This window comes from Ovis aries, chromosome 1 (assembly GCF_016772045.2).
Source record: "Ovis aries strain OAR_USU_Benz2616 breed Rambouillet chromosome 1, ARS-UI_Ramb_v3.0, whole genome shotgun sequence".
NCBI classification, from domain to species: domain Eukaryota; kingdom Metazoa; phylum Chordata; class Mammalia; order Artiodactyla; family Bovidae; genus Ovis; species Ovis aries.
In genome coordinates this window covers 87,031,613-87,047,662 of record NC_056054.1, presented here as the reverse complement: position 1 = coordinate 87,047,662, position 16,050 = coordinate 87,031,613, and the positions used below count along the sequence as shown (strand labels likewise).

Sequence of the window (16,050 nt, the reverse complement as noted above, 5' to 3'; positions counted from 1 at the left end):
AGTTAGTGAGACCTAATCTCTTTCTGCCAGACCTACAGATTTTAAATCTGAAATGTATTCTTTATCTCATATGGCTATAACCATATTCAGACCAGTAAATCCATATAATGACTGTAGAGTTTGCCAGGGTTTTACCTAGAGACAACTCTTTTATATTTCCAATTTTAATGAATATTTACTGTTTTCCAGGCAGTGTAACAGATATGAGATTTAAAGTCAAATAAGATATTGATCATCTCCTTAGTGTCTTTATGGTCAAGTTACAGAGGAAACCAGGTAAAACAACAATTATAACACAGTGGGGGTGGGTTTTATTGAGATATGTTATAAGAACGCAGGGAAAGCTTCTAGGAAAGGGTGATAGAAATGAGTCCACCAGGATCCCACACCATCAGTAGACTACTCAGACCCCTTCCCCAGCACCCGAGAGCCCCCTAAACCATGACACAGATGCTACAAGCTGAAAGGAGGCAGCCCATGAATGCTGAATTAAAGAGGGAACCAGGCACAGAAGGGCCCCCCTTCTGTAGACACCTCATGCCAAGAAACAGAGGTGCATGAAGTGGAGATAGGAATGAACAAACAATGGTATAATCCCACCTGTGCCCAACCTCCCATCACATACACACACACACACATGCATGCCCATCCATACGGCCTTGCAGTGGGCAACACTAGGAAAAACAGACACCCACACACACCCAACAGACTCAGTCATGACTCCAGGAAGCCCTGAGAGAATAAGACAAGACACAGCAGGTGTGATAAAGCTTTACTGGGCATCAGACAGGCTGGGCAGGAACCACACTGGGAAGCAGGGCCTGCACACCAGGCCAGGTCTGGTCTTCAGGGCAGCGCTGGGAGCTCAGAGCAGAGCCCTGTGGGCCAGGGGTCTGGCTGGGCTGCTCACAGCAGAAGTAATCATGGAAGGGAAGGACAGTCTGGGTGGCTTTAGTGCAGGAGGGATAATGTGCAGTGGGGGAGGAACTTTGCTCAAAAATAGTGGGAAACTGGATCTTTAAAGTAGGGATGGAAAGGGGTGTGGGAGAGGGATAAGGGGGCCAAGAAGCCATCTAGAGTGAACAGAAGGAAAAAGAAAAAGACAGATGGTTCCATGGGCAGGAGGTCCACCTGGTCTCCAAGGCATTGGCTCCTCACACTCATCTCCTGGTTGCAGGCACTACTTGTTGCCCCACACGGCAAGCTTCTGGAACAGAGGGCTTGGGAGGAAGCGGCTGGACTTCATGTAGGCAGAGATCTTCTTCAGGCCCTGAGGGTAGGAAAAGGAACACCAGGCCTCCTGCTGCCCCAGTGGAACCCAGGCAGCTCTCCCCAAGTTTGGGACCTGGGGTATCAGCCCTTCCATGTGGGAGTCAAATGTTGGGGCAAAAGATAGTCTTCTGGGGTCCCCAGCTCTGGGAAGTTAACTCTTCCGAATTCCTGTAATTCATCTGACATCCAGACTCACCACATACAGAGACTCTATACTGTATTAGGGGCTACATATCCACTAGACATGATGACATAGGTTCAGAATCTCTACACGACCCCCTGCAAGATGGGTTCTCCTGAGACTATTTATCAGAAGGGAAACTGAGGCACACAGAGGATAAGCATCTCCCTCACGATCACACCACACGTAAGTAATAAGGCCAGAATGCAGCCTGCTCGCTCTCCCTCTCCATTCTGAGTCTCTCTGCTACATCCCCTTCCCCACAGCTGAAAACAAGGAGGCTCACTCATCAGCCACTTACACAGTTAAGTGACCCGCAGGGCAGTTGCCCCCCATGCTGTTACACTGTGTGGGCTTTCCTTTCCAGTAGACAGGTTTGGTGACTCCAACAGGGCCCAGAGAAGACTTTTCCCCTCACCGGAACGTTACAAAGAGGTGGAACATTGGTACCAGCAAGCCCCCTTGCGCTGGTCTACTTCTCTACATATGAATACGAATTTGGCTGAGTTCTCTGGTGATCTCAGATTTACCATCTTGGTTGACAATCTTGAGTTTTCTTCAGGGGCAGGTGAAAATGTACCTAACTTCTCAGTTCAGAAATACTGAGAAGGTACCCAGTGGAGAGAACAGGTCAGGATGAATAGATCAGGGGTTGGCTGGTGTCTTTCCTTGAACTGACCGCTTTACTAGAGCTGGTAGGAATATAGTATAAATACTACAGGCGAGCGCTTAGCTCTTTAGATAAGAAACAGAGCTCCTCCTGGCTAAGCAAGGCTTTCCCAGGCAATTGAGAAACTTGTAGCAGAGGTGGAAGCCAGTGCTCATACCGTGCCGCAGTCCCGTAGGGAAACCCACTCTTTAAAGAAACTCGCCCATCTGGGAGACACACACAAAAGGTTTGGCGATCCTGGGTTCTCAGTGCCCACGGTGGTTTTAGACTGTCAGAAGGAAAAACTGAGACATGTATAAAACCCGAAATGACTATAGGGTGACAACTAGGAGAGTTAAGCTCACAAACAGCAGAAGGGCCCATTACAACCAGTTATCAATAGCAAGTTGTCCAGACAGACTCTGAAATGGGAAATCAAACTTTCTAGGCAAAAGAAAGAGGGGTGACTAGTTGCTAACCAGTGACTTAACACCACAGGTTTGGATACGTTACATATAAAGCTTAAACTATACCAAAGGAGATCTTGTCCTAAAAATCACCAAAATGGGGTTCTTTGACATCACAAAATTGGGGTTCTTTTCGTGTACACAGCTAAAGAAATGGACTACAAGATCCAACAGACTGAACAGAAGGTCTGTTTCAATTTGTATTTAGAAGTTTCTAAAAGAGGAAATGAGAAAGTAACTTTTGCAGAAAACCAACAAAAAATTGCTTGAAATTTTATCCGAATTTTTAAAAGGCCCCTGAAGCTGGCCCTGCTCTCTACTGCTCCTCCCTGCTCCTCTAAGTATATTCTGCAATGCTCTCCTTCATGCTATTCAACTCTCTCTGAACTTCCTTTTTATAACACCAAAATTGATTCCCCCAGAAGCAACAATAATTCAGAAGACTTGGTAAAATTGTGAATATTTTGGCAAAAATAGTTTTTAAAACTTTGGGTTTTTTTTGCTTTAAGGAAACAAAAGGCCTTATAGAAGGAACTTGCTTCATCTCCCTGTGCCTTTGAGACATCAGTGTTCTACCTCATCTTCTTGGGGCATCTTCTAGTGCATTTGGAGAGATCAGGCTCTGCAACTGCGAGGGAACACATACGGTGAACACTCAGCACCAAGCTGCATAGACTGCGATTCCAAGTCCTTTTGTCCAGCTATGGAAATGGCACCCCACTCCAGTACTCTTGCCTGGAGAATCCCATGGACAGAGGAGCTTGGTGGGCTACAGTCCACGGGGTCGCAAAGAGTCAGACACGATTGAGCAACTTCACTTTCACTTCACTACGCTAGCATTAGGTAAATGTGTCATTAGGGGGCCCAGTTCATAAAGGGTCTTTGTTGTTTCAATCCTCCTTGTGTCTCCCTGTACAACAAAGGCCTTTACTTTCTTAGACGATATTTGTGAGTAAACTTCCTGGTTCTTGAGAAGGCTGTATCCTTTGCACTCTCTTGCAGGGATTCCTCTTGCCTCTTACCGGTTTGAATCACAACTAAGAATCCTAACGATGGATCTTTTAAACTGGAAAAACTTCTAAATTGGGAAATTTTTAGAGACCTCTCATTGTAAACAGCTGTTTTATTGGTACCCATGGAAAGATAAAATTAAAAGGTGGATATTCACAATATTGATAATCAGCTATATCCCAATAGAAAATTAAAAGTTTAAATTAAAAAAAAAATTTTTTTAAATTAAAGATGGACACAAAGAAATATAATCGTTGCTAACCTTAAGAACTTCCTTAGTTTCAAATCAATCAACCAACAAACAAAAGTTTTTCATAGAGCCTTATTTGTGGTCTCACACTTCCCCCTCAATTGATCTTATGGGTGCTAATAAAAACAACAGAATAACTAAAGTTAATTAGGTTAATAAACAAGGGAATAGATAAAAGCTGAGGGGAAAATCAAGCGATTTCTTCCTAAAAGTAGGAAATTTTAAAGGGAGTGGTCCCAATAAGATAAAAATCTTGATATGGTTATTAAGAGATGAGATAAATGAAACAGACTTTGATGGCATGAAAACAAAAGTTTTGATACAACCAACACTACCAAAAAGGATGTTTTTGATGGGCCAGAAAGACCTCTTTATCAGTCCCCCAAATATTAAAGGGACCCAAACAAGTCCAAAACTTTAAAGGTAAGAGGGTAAACAAAAATTACACTGAGATACTTGATCAGCAATTGCATGGGGCAATAAACCAAACAATCCAGTTAAAGACTGACAAAAAGGCCTGGATCCCTTGGCTCAACCCCTCACTGGAGCCCAAAACCTTTTATACAGGACTGGGTTTAAATGGCCTGGGAAATAAAAAGGGAAGTTTCTGTTAGGTAGGTAGAACAGGGAAGAGGAGTCCAAAATGGCGGTGGCTACAGAAAAGGAAGGGAAAAGCCCACGAAAATGAAACAAAAGAAGGTCCGAGGACTGGAGTAAGGACCTCAGGTGAAACAAACACCACTCCTGGCTGGCCCAATTTACATAGGACAGGCCCAGGGAGAGATAAGCATATAAACAGAGGAGCCAGAGCCAGCTCTCTCTCTCCCGCGCGCTGGGGCGCTCTTCTCCTTGTGTCTTTAGATCCACGTGCCCTCATGCCTCAAAGATGGATTTTCCTGCTATCTTCTAAATAAAATAGAGCTGTAGCACTGAGCTGTAACACTGATTTGTGTAAGAGGTGTAACATGGTCCATTTGAGACCTGAGAGCTATAACACGGTCTATCCAAGAAGTGAGAGCTATAACATGGTCTATCCAGGACCTGAGAGCTGTGACTTGCTGAGCGGGGGGTGGGGGTGGGGGGCTTTAATGTCTGTCACTCCAAATCTTTGTTGTGACAAGACAAAGAATCGAGGAACATACACTCGCGTGACATTTCTAGGACTCCTTATAAGACCAAGAGTTGCTAACAAGAGTCCTGACAAGGGCTACAGTTAAAGGTATAACAGCTGATAGAACTGAGATTTGTTACAGATAAAAACAAAATCTGATGCAATGTTGGATCTGTTTCTTTTAAGCATTGCTTCCCATTGCTTTTGTTCACTAAAAGGACACTGTCTATACATAATAGCCTACACAGGGGAACCCTGACCCTCTGCCTTAATGTTAAACCAAAGTACCTTTGTTCAAGACCCTGGCTACCTATGGATGGCTACAGGAAAGAAGAAATTAACACATCCCCTCCATGAGGCTGGCCATTCCAGAAGACATTTGCAAGATTAATGGCTTTTTTACTTCACGTTCTCACCTACCCACTCTCAGTTCTATAAAGCTGAGGCATATGGGCATCCAGACCCTGATAAGTTGGTTACTTTGGGACATTTGTCTGCCATCTTCTCAGTCCGCCAGCTTTCTGAATAAAGTCACATTCCCTCCCTCAACACCTTGTCTCTCAGATTATTGGACTATTGGGCAGCTAGCAGACCAAGCTTGGACTTGGTAACATATTTAAAAGTGGTATATTTGAACAGGCTTTATGTAAGATGGTTACATCTCTTTTACCTAAGTATACTGTGGGAATATACAAACATGTCTTACTGGGGAATGCTCCCCTGCCTGGCATAAGAAAGAGCAGACAAACAATTTTAATTAAACATAACAAAGAAAACGAATAAGGTTACGTAAGCCGACAAAGTATGAGATAAAAACTGCAGTCTAATATTCAGGGCCTAATGGAAGCAATAATGAGTTTGGTCTGGGAGGTTTGTTTGTTTGGTTGGTTTTATCTTTGTTCCTACAATGAATTGGCCTGAGTTTGACTTGTGCACTCAGAAAGATGGCCTTCTACAAACATTTGAAGACATGATACATTGATCCCTATAGTTCTAGAATACATCACGCTTTTGATTTCCAGTTTAGTTGGAAATTTTCCTACTGATATAAAAAAGCAAATGAAAGAAAACATAGTTGGGAAATCTTTTGACATCAATTGGGTGGCAGGCCAGTTCTTCAGAGAATTAAAAGCAACTGTGTTTGTCTTGCAAATTTCCACATATCAAGGGACTTCCCTGGTGGTTTAGTGGTTAGGAATCTGCCTTCCAAAGCAGAGACTCAGGTTCAATTGCTGGTCCAGGAACTAAGATCCCACATGCCCTGGGGCAATGAAGCTCTCACATCACAACCGCTAAGCCCATGAGCTCTAGAGCCTGCACACCACAGCTGGAAAAAGCCCGAGTACCACAATGAAAGATCCTGCATGACGCAAGTAACACACTATGCAGTCAAGCAAATAGATGTTTTTTAAAAATTTCCACATATCAGAAATGTAAATACAGCTCACAATGACCTGAGACTAAGCAGGATTAACTTAATAAGGTAGAACCTGACACCAAAGGGAAGAAATAACAAAGAGGCCTCTTTAAACTCAAATGGTTGGAAAGGCTTCTTCACTCACAATATACTTGCTGCTGCTGCTGCTGCTACTGCAAAGTCACTTCAGTCGTGTCCAACTTTGTGTGACCCCATAGACGGCAGCCCACCAGGCTCCCCCGTCCCTGGGATTCTCCAGGCAAGAACACTGGAGTGGGTTGCCATTTCCTTCTCCAATGCATGAAAGTGAAAAGTGAAAGTGAAGTTGCTCAGTCGTGTCCGACTCTTCACCACCCCACGAACTGCAGCCCACCCGGCTCCTCCGTCCATGGGATTTCCCAGGCAAAAGTACTGGAGTGGGGTGCCATTGCCTTCTCCCACAATATACTTAACAGCCTCTTTAAGGGTTTGTCAAAAATGAATGCAAGGACTTACCTAGTGGTCCAGTGGTTGAAAATCTTCCTGCCAATGCAGGGGACGTGGGTTTGACCCTGGACTGGGAAGTTTCAACATGCCCCAGTGCAACTGGGCCCATGAACCACAACTGCTGAGCCTGGGCGCTAGCCAGAGCAGCAACTACTTAAGTCCGCACGCCTAGAGCCCATGCTCCATGACAAGAGAAGCCAGATGACCACACTAGAGATTAGCCCCAGCTAGCTGCAACTAGAGAAACCTGTGCCCAGGAACGAAGACCCCAGCTGAGACAAAAATAAATACATATTTTTAAAAATCTATGAAAAAAAAGAATGAATACAAATCTTGTTCTTTCCATGAGGAGTAAAAAGCCTGAAGATTTTCCTTCATTACTGGTTATAGAAAGGGGTGAGCTGCCAGCAACTGCAGTCACTCACACTGTACCCTGAAGAGAGCTCAGGATGGAGAAAACCAGGATTAAACATTCTTTGATTTGGACTTGGGTCCTATAGAGAGTTAGGATGCATCCCAAGCTAAGAATTACAGTGACCTAAGATTCATGCATCTTCCTACACATAGAAAAGCACTAAGATCATTAACTTGAGATGTTGGTGTTTCGATGATTAGCACTAATCTTTTATCAAGATGCATGCTTGGCTACATGTATTTCCCAGTCAAAAGTTTATATACCTACTGTCTCCTACCCTACATCTTCAAAGCTCTCAGAGAGGCTGTCTCTAGGGCTACAGTCCTCAGTAAGGTCCCCAAATAAAACTTTAACTTGCTGCTCTTCAGTTCAGTTCAGTCGCTCAGTCGTGTCCGACTCTTTGCGACCCCATGAATCGCAGCACGCCAGGCCTCCCTGTCCATCACCAACTCCCGGAGTTCACTCGGACTCACGTCCATCGAGTCAGTGATGCCATCCAGCCATCTCATCCTCTGTCGTCCCCTTCTCCTCCTGCCCCCAATCCCTCCCAGCATCAGAGTCTTTTCCAATGAGTCAACTCTTCGCATGAGGTGGCCAAAGTACTGGAGTTTCAGCTTTAGCATCATTCCTTCCAAAGAAATCCCAGGGCTGATCTCCTTCAGAATGGACTGCTAGGATCTCCTTGCAGTCCAAGGGACTCTCAAGAGTCTTCTCCAATACCACAGTTCAAAGGCATCAATTCTTCGGTGCTCAGCATTCTTCACAGTCCAACTCTCACATCCATACATGACCACTGGAAAAACCGTAGCCTTGACTAGATGGACCTTAGTCGGCAAAGTAATGTCTCTGCTTTTGAATATGCTGTCTAGGTTGATCATAGCTTTCCTTCCAAGGAGTAAGCGTCTTTTAATTTCAAGGCTGCAGTCACCATCTGCAGTGATTTTGGAGCCCAAAAAAGTAAAGACTGACACTGTTTCCACTGTTTCCCCATCTATTTCCCATGAAGTGATGGGACCAGATTCCATGATCTTAGTTTTCTGTATGTTGAGCTTTAAGCCAACTGTTTCACTCTCCTCTTTCACTCTCCTCTTTCACTTTCATCGAGAGGCTCTTTATTTCCTCTTCACTATCTGCCATAATGGTGGTGTTATCTGCATATCTGAGGTTACTGATATTTCTCCTGGCAATCTTGATTCCAGCTTGTGCTTCTTCCAGTCCAGCGTTTCTCATTATGTACTCTGCATAGAAGTTAAATAAGCAGGGTGACAACATACAGCCTTGACGTACTCCTTTTCCTATTTGGAACCAGTCTGTTGTTTCATGTCCAGTTCTAACTGTTGCTTCCTGACCTGCAGACAGATCTCTCAAGAGGCAGGTCAGGTGGTCTGGTATTCCCATCTCTCTCAGAATTTTCCAGTTTATTGTGATCCACACAGTCAAAGGCTTTGGCATAGTCAATAAAGCAGAAATAGATGTTTTCTGGAACTCTCTTGCTTTTTCCATGATCCAGTGGATGTTGGCAATTTGATCTCTGGTTCCTCTGCCTTTTCTAAAACCAGCTTGAACATCAGGAAGTTCATGGTTCACATATTGCTGAAGCCTGGCTTGGAGAATTTTGAGCATTACTTTACTAGCATGTGAGATGAGTGCAACTGTGAGGTAGTTTGAGCATTCTTTGGCATTGCCTTTTTTGGGATTGGAATGAAAACTAACCTTTTCCGGTCCTGTGGCCACTGCTGAGTTTTCTAAATGTGCTGGCATATTGAGTGCAGCACTTTCACAGCATCATCTTTCAGGATTTGAAATAGCTCAACTGGAATGCCATCACCTTCACTAGCTTTTTTCCTAGTGATGCTTTCTAAGGCCCACTTGACTTCACATTCCAGGATGTCTGGCTCTAGATTAGTGATCACATGATCGTGATTATCTGGGTCGTGAAGGTCTTTTTTGTACAGTTCTTCTGTATATTCTTGCCATCTCTTCTTAATATCTTCTGCTTCTGTTAGGTCCAGACCATTTCTGTCCTTTATCGAGCCCATCTTTGCATGAAATGTTCCCTTGGTATCTCTAATTTTCTTGAAGAGACCTCTAGTCTTTCCCATTCTGTTCTTTTCCTCTATTTCTTTGCATTGATCACGCAAGAAGGCTTTCTTATCTCTTCTTGCTATTCTTTGGAACTCTGCATTCAGATGCTTGTATCTTTCCTTTTCTCCTTTGCTTTTCACCTCTCTTCTTTTCACAGCTATTTGTAAGGCCTCCCCAGACAGCCATTTTGCTTTTTTGCATTTCTTTTCCATGGGGATGGTCTTGATCCCTGTCTCTTGTACAATGTCATGAACCTCATTCCATAGTTCATCAGGCACTCTATCTATCAGATCTAGGCCCTTAAATCTATTTCTCACTTCCACTGTATAATCATAAGGGATTTGATTTAGGTCATACCTGAATGGTCTAGCCGTTTTCCCTACTTTTTTCAATTTGAGTCTGAATTTGGTAATGAGTTCATGATCTGAGCCACAGTCAGCTCCTGGTCTTGTTTTTGTTGACTGTATAGAGCTTCTCCATCTTTGGCTGCAAAGAATATAATCAATCTGATTTCGGTGTTGACCATCTGGTGATGTCCATGTGTAGAGTCTTCTCTTGTGTTGTTGGAAGAGGGTGTTTGCTATGACCAGCGCATTTTCTTGGCAAAACTCTATTATCTTTGCTCTGCTTCATTCCTCATTCCAAGGCCAAATTTGCCTGTTACTCCAGGTGTTTCTTGACTTCCTACTTTTGCATTCCAGTCCCCTATAATGAAAAGGACATCTTTTTGGGGTGTTAGTTCTAAAAGGTCTTGTAGGTCTTCATAGAACCGTTCAACTTCAGCTTCTTCAGCGTTACTGGTTGGGGCATAGACTTGGATTAAGGTGATATTGAATGGTTTGCCTTGGAAATGAACAGAGATCATTCTGTCGTTTTTGAGATTGCATCCAAGCACTGCATTTCGGACTCTTTTGTTGACCATGATGGCTACTCCATTTCTTCTGAGGGATTCCTGCCTGCAGTAGTAGATATAATGGTCATCTGAGTTAAATTCACCATTCCAGTCCATTTTAGTTCGCTGATTCCTAGAATGTCGACGTTCACTCTTGCCATCTCTTGTTTGACCACTTCCAATTTGCCTTGATTCATGGACCTGACATTCCAGGTTCCTATGCAATATTGCTCTTTACAGCCTCGGACCTTTGCTTCTATCACCAGTCACCTCCACAGCTGGGTATTGGTTTTGCTTTGGCTCCATCCCTTCATTCTTTCTACAGTTATTTCTCCACTGATCTCCAGTAGCATATTGGGTACCTACTGACCTAGGGAGTTCCTCTTTCAGTATCCTATCATTTTGCCTTTTTATACTGTTCATGGGGTTCTCAAGGTAGAATACTGAAGTGGCCCCTAGCAAATAGACAGAAGGGCCCCTAGCAAAACAAAGGCACTCAGAAAGTGCCCAAGCAACCTGCAGAACCACATCTCACCCAATGACTCAGCAAAATATGGATGAAACATGATAGGAGGGTGTGGAGCACCAAGACTAGCCCAGGCCACACTCTAATTATTCCACTGAAAGGACACAGACCAATTGCGTGGCATGGACCTCAGCCCACTCTCACTGGGCCCCAACCTACCTCATCCCCAGTCCCGCTGCAGCCAATCAGGCAGCAGCACTCAGGCACCTGCACCACCTTCCCAAGACAGACAATGCCCAAGAGTTCCAAGGACTCCAAGATCTAGGGCTGCCTGTTCCCAACAGCGCAGGGTCCAACAGGCCACACACTACAGCCACATCTGTCCTCATCCTCTCTGCTGGGCAGTAATCCCAGCTCTTGCAAAATTCTCAAGGCAACATGTCTTGGACCAAAACCAGAGTTGGGACCAAAACCAGAGTGGATGAGAACTAGCTGAGAAAGCAGATTTCATGATGAGGAGTGAGAGTACTAAACAGATTGAAGGCTGAAAGCCTTTACGGCTAAAGCATCAAATTCCCAAATCCATCACAAAGCAGACTTCTTTGCTCTCATATTAGTTGACTGAGGGTGACAATGATGAGCTGAGAGGTGAGGTCAGGCTGTGCTCCTCCAGAATCAAGGTGGCTCCACCCATACCACACAGCTTAGGGTCCCTGTAGTTCTCCAGCTGCACTGAGCCCAAGAGGCTGGGCACCAGGACTGCATGACTTCTGTATCCCCCTTGTGCCTGACACAGTGTCTCATACAGGGGAGAGGATTAGATCAGTGAATGTGACTTAAAATGAATGCACTATTGTATCTCTGAGATGGAATCTGGAGTTAACATGAAGGAAGAATGGACAGGAGATGAGGAGTGAAGGAACTGCCCACCATAAGATGTGTCAAGATAAAATCCTTGCACAGGACACCTCTGTATGCACCCAAATCCCAACACCAACTACAGCCCTGAGAATCTCAGAAAATCAGGTGGGGGCTCAATTGCTACAGAGCCCTTTAGAGATTAGGAGAAAATATTGTCTGTGTTTTTACTACTTGATATCAATCCTACTGTGTCTCGCTCTACTAATGCCAGCTTCATACCATCTCCTGAAGGTTCTGCTTCCTCCACACTTTTCAGAGCTGTCAACACAGTCATGAAAGGGACCTGAGGTTTCTTTTTCCTACAGGAAATGAGGAGCCACTGATGCTGCCCATGGAAGTCAGACACTCTGCCTGGGAGCCCAGCACAGCCTGTTCTGGTTCTGTGACCTGCAGAAACTACTTGTTCTTTCAGGTTGACCCTTTCCTGTAAAATGCAGAGGATAATTCTTCTACCATATAGCAATGTTATATAAACATTAAATTTGACACAACATATATGAGCTGCTGAGCAGAGATTCTGGCATAAACCAAGTTCTCCATAAATGCTATTCTTCATTGTAGTTCCAACTACGAAATCAGGGAAAATAAGAAAGAGAAGAAAGATGTAAATACAAGAGGTTCACGGGAATCACCTCAAAACGAGAGATGAAATCTTTCAGGTTTGGAAACGCGTCCAGGCACTTGGGCTCAAATATGCGGTGTATGTCAAGGACGTCGTAAACCAAGAAATCCACATAGGTGAGCTGCAGAAAGACAAAGCATGAATGCACACTGAACTCTGAACCTGGGAAAAATGACAGCTCTCCCGCCCCCACAGCCGGCCAACTTACCTTGTCCCCTGCAAACCAAGGCCTCTTCCCCAGAAACTCTGAGAACAGCTTGATCTTTTCAGGGATCTCCTTCAAGAAACCGGGCTTCAGATTCTCCTGAGACACAAAACAGCTGTCACCACCCTCACACACAGACCCCCCGGCAGAGAGCAGTCCTCCCAGGGCTGTCTGTGTCTGATCCCAGCTGTCAGGGGAGCACTCATGTCCCTTGACTGTACATGAGTCAGGGCCCAGGGGCTATTCAACCCACCCGTGTTCACTAGACTCCTATGGGAACCATCTCCCATCTGTGAGAAGCAATGGGAAGGCAAAGGAAAAGACACTGTTCCTGGACCTGTCACCACTCAGCTCCAGACACTTGTGCTGGGTCAGACCAGCAGTGCTGTGAGACCTGGTGGAGCTTGGGCCTCAGACCTCAGGCTGATCAACACTAAAATGACTAGGAAAGAAGTTCTATGTTCCAGTGTAGGAGATTAGAATGGTGTGGACGCCTGAGCAGTTTCTGGACAGCTGCGAGAACTGGAAGCCGAAAGGAAGAAGGGAGAGGAATAAAGTCTAAGTCTGAGCTGCCCACTGGACACATGTCCTGATCCCTGAGATGCCAAGAAGGAGGCTATGTAGTAAGGAGGAAAACATTCTGTTTATGAATTGAATTTCTATTCAAGCGAAGCTGGACTCCTCTTAAGATTAGAGGGAAATGAGTAAGAGTTTCCAAGGAAATGTCTTGGTGGATCACTATTCCCAAGAAGATCAAAATCTAAAAGACCCTAGATGAGACCCTGACAAGCACCCTCTCCACCTCAGTGGGAAGGACTCACAAAGTCGGGGCTGTAGCAGATCCTGGCCATGGCCAAGTGGACATCCATAACCTGGTTCTCCAAAATGTCCATACGAATCATCTCCTCCTCTGTCTCCCCACCTGTGGCCACAAAACAGAGACTCACCCTCAACATCCCATTCCAGCCCAACCCAGGGCATGGCCACCGGTGTCCCTAACGCCAATTCCAGCCCTACTCACACATGTTGTGCTTGCGAGCGATGTACCGAAGAATGGCATTGCTCTGGGTGAGCTTGTGAGTCCCATCGATTAAGTAGGGCAGCTGGAAGAACAACAGGGTCTGGTTATTTGCGCCACCAGACTCCCCTGTACCCCCTTCCATTGACCAAGGGCAGAAATGAAACCTGGCTTTCACAGAGCCTGTCCCATGGTAGGCACAGAGCCTGTCCCATGGTAGGCACTAAATAACATGCTATAAAATGGAGGGATGAGCTGGGACAGAGTATCACTGAAGGGCAGAGGAGAGAACCAGGAAGCTGAGAGACAACAGCAGAAGGCACCTGTTCCTGAAACAGCCAGGAAAGGAGATGGATGGAGACACTGTCCACTCCCCCTCCCAGCACCTCAGCCCCTGCACCTACATTGGGGAAGTCCAGGCCCAGCTTGAATTTTTCATTCAGCCACTGGCTTCTGTCATAGTCAGGAGCTGAGAAAAAGAAGACGCAGTGAAACAACCTCCCACAAATCCAACCCTCCTTCCCGGGGACCTACCAAGGAGTCAGAGGCAAGACCCCCTGAACTGGTGGATCTGGATTGTGAACTGGATTCTAATCTCACATGGAGCTTTGGGAGAAAGCACACATAGGATTTGGAATCTCCCTGAGTTGAGGCTTACGGAGAGCTAATGCAAGCACTAAATGGAGCACAAGGGGCTCTCATGGCCTGCTTTGGAGGACAGCTGCACCCACAAAGGGTTTGGCAAGGGGCAGGTCCCTTTTCCAGCTGGTGGAGTTTAAGGGATGGCAGCAACAAAGGCAGAACATGGGTTGCTTGGCAACAAATCAGCATGAGTTGAGCAGAAGTTACAACAGAAAAAGGATTTCATTACCATCTCCCATCGAGTACTGTCTCTCCTCATAGTTTGTGTCTGTGTACTCCAGGAGAAGGCGGATGGCATGGGCCAGCTGCCAGAGATGGTGGGACAGAGGGCAGACGTCAGTCTTGACTGCAAAACTCTCACTCTTCCAGGCCACTTCCACACCTCCCACTCCCTCAGCACCGTCACCTGCACCAGCCCACCCACGCCACACACACACACACACATGCCAACACCCAGAGAAGATGATCGGGCTGAGGGCACAGGGGCTCCGCTGCAGCAAGTCCTGTGGAAGTTTCTGGTTTGAACCGGCCTCAGCTTTGCAGCATTTTCCCAGGGGGGCGCTGCATTTCCCCACCCGCCTCCACCTTCCCCGCCCTGGGGGACCCCCGCTCACCCCGCGGATGTCCCAGTAACCCAGAATCATGGGCATGGTGCAGGTTATGACGCTCAGAGTGCAAGAAGCTCCAGCGCAGTTGGGTTAGAAACTTCTGAATCCCGGAGAAGCGGGCCGGAAGCACCCGCCCCTCTTCTCGGCCCCGCCCCAGCCCAGCCCCTGACTCAGCCCCTGGCCGGCAGAGCAGGGTCTACTCTTGTCTCTCTCTCAGCAGATTCCTATGGAAGCCAATCTCTGGGCGCCTAGAGATCAAAGGCCGCCGAGGTCGGGGTCCCCTGGTTCCAGACCCCAGAGAGACGTCAGCTAACCGGGGGAGTTGCCAGTGCCCTTGGGAAACAAGCCTGAATCATAACGTTAAATCGGCCCAGGTTACAGGAAGATGAGAACCCCAGGCAATCCTAACGCTCCCCCATGATTTACAATCCATGATAGATAGTCTTCCAGAAATGAGTATCAGTGCAGCAGGAAGAGTAGATAGGAGGCAGAGAAAGGAAATGAGCCCTCCATGTCTTCGTCTCAGGGACTGTGGAGGGCCCTGCCCTCCTCATGTGCCTGAAAATAAAGATATAACATAGATTAATCAAGTAGTTTATGGCCTCACTTGTGAATCTAAATCCAGATTCCTGCACAGCAGAGAGAGTACCCAGGTGCAGCTCCAGAGATGTCCTGCCAGACAGCTCCATGCCTCTCACATTGATGGGACAGTGAGGGGTAGTGTGGTGGGAAAGTGGCCCAGGGGAGAAGACCTGTGCTCTGAGTGGGTGGCTCCAGAGGGTGTCCAGAGAAGGGTGACAGCCTGGATGACTCCGCACAGGACCAGAGTCAGAGTGACCCAGACACCCTTGGCTGCCTAGATCCGCAGTCCCAGCCCTGACCCTGGGATATGTTATATGTTAGCATATAACACATGTGACCCAATGTGGTTTCAAGATAGTGATATGTGCTTTTTAAAAATTTTTATTGAAGTATATTTGGTTTATAATCCTGCTTTATTTTAGGTGTACAAATAAGTGATTCAATTATACGTAAACATATATTCATCCTTTTTCAGATTCTCTTCTCCTCTAGGCTATCACAGACCACTGAGCGGGGTTCCCTGTGTTGTGCTCAGTCGCTCAGTTGTGTCTGACTCTTTGTGACCCCATGGACTGTATGCAGCCCACCAGGCTCCTTTGTCCATGGGGATTCTCCAGGCAAGAATGTTAGAGTGGGTTGCCATGCCCTCCTCCAGGGGATCTTCCCAACCCAGGGATCAAACCCAGGTCTCCTGCATTGCAGGCAGATTCTTTACCATCTGAGCCATAGGGATGCCCAGAGCTCCTGTAC

At 46.1% G+C, this 16,050-nt stretch overlaps 1 protein-coding gene across 1 annotated transcript; it reads right to left on the bottom strand.

Annotated features, from left to right (window-relative positions):
- Positions 1 to 755: 755 nt before the first annotated feature.
- On the bottom strand, positions 756 to 14,850 carry LOC101108092 (glutathione S-transferase Mu 1). The gene is made up of 8 exons (XM_004002292.5): positions 14,725 to 14,850; positions 14,340 to 14,415; positions 13,873 to 13,937; positions 13,472 to 13,553; positions 13,272 to 13,372; positions 12,454 to 12,549; positions 12,256 to 12,366; positions 756 to 1,270 (listed from the first exon to the last, which is right to left on the bottom strand). The coding sequence occupies exons 1-8, from the start codon at positions 14,758 to 14,760 to the stop codon at positions 1,181 to 1,183; spliced, it is 657 nt and encodes a 218-aa protein (XP_004002341.2). The 5' UTR covers positions 14,761 to 14,850; the 3' UTR covers positions 756 to 1,180.
- Between the last annotated feature and the right edge of the window lie 1,200 nt (positions 14,851 to 16,050).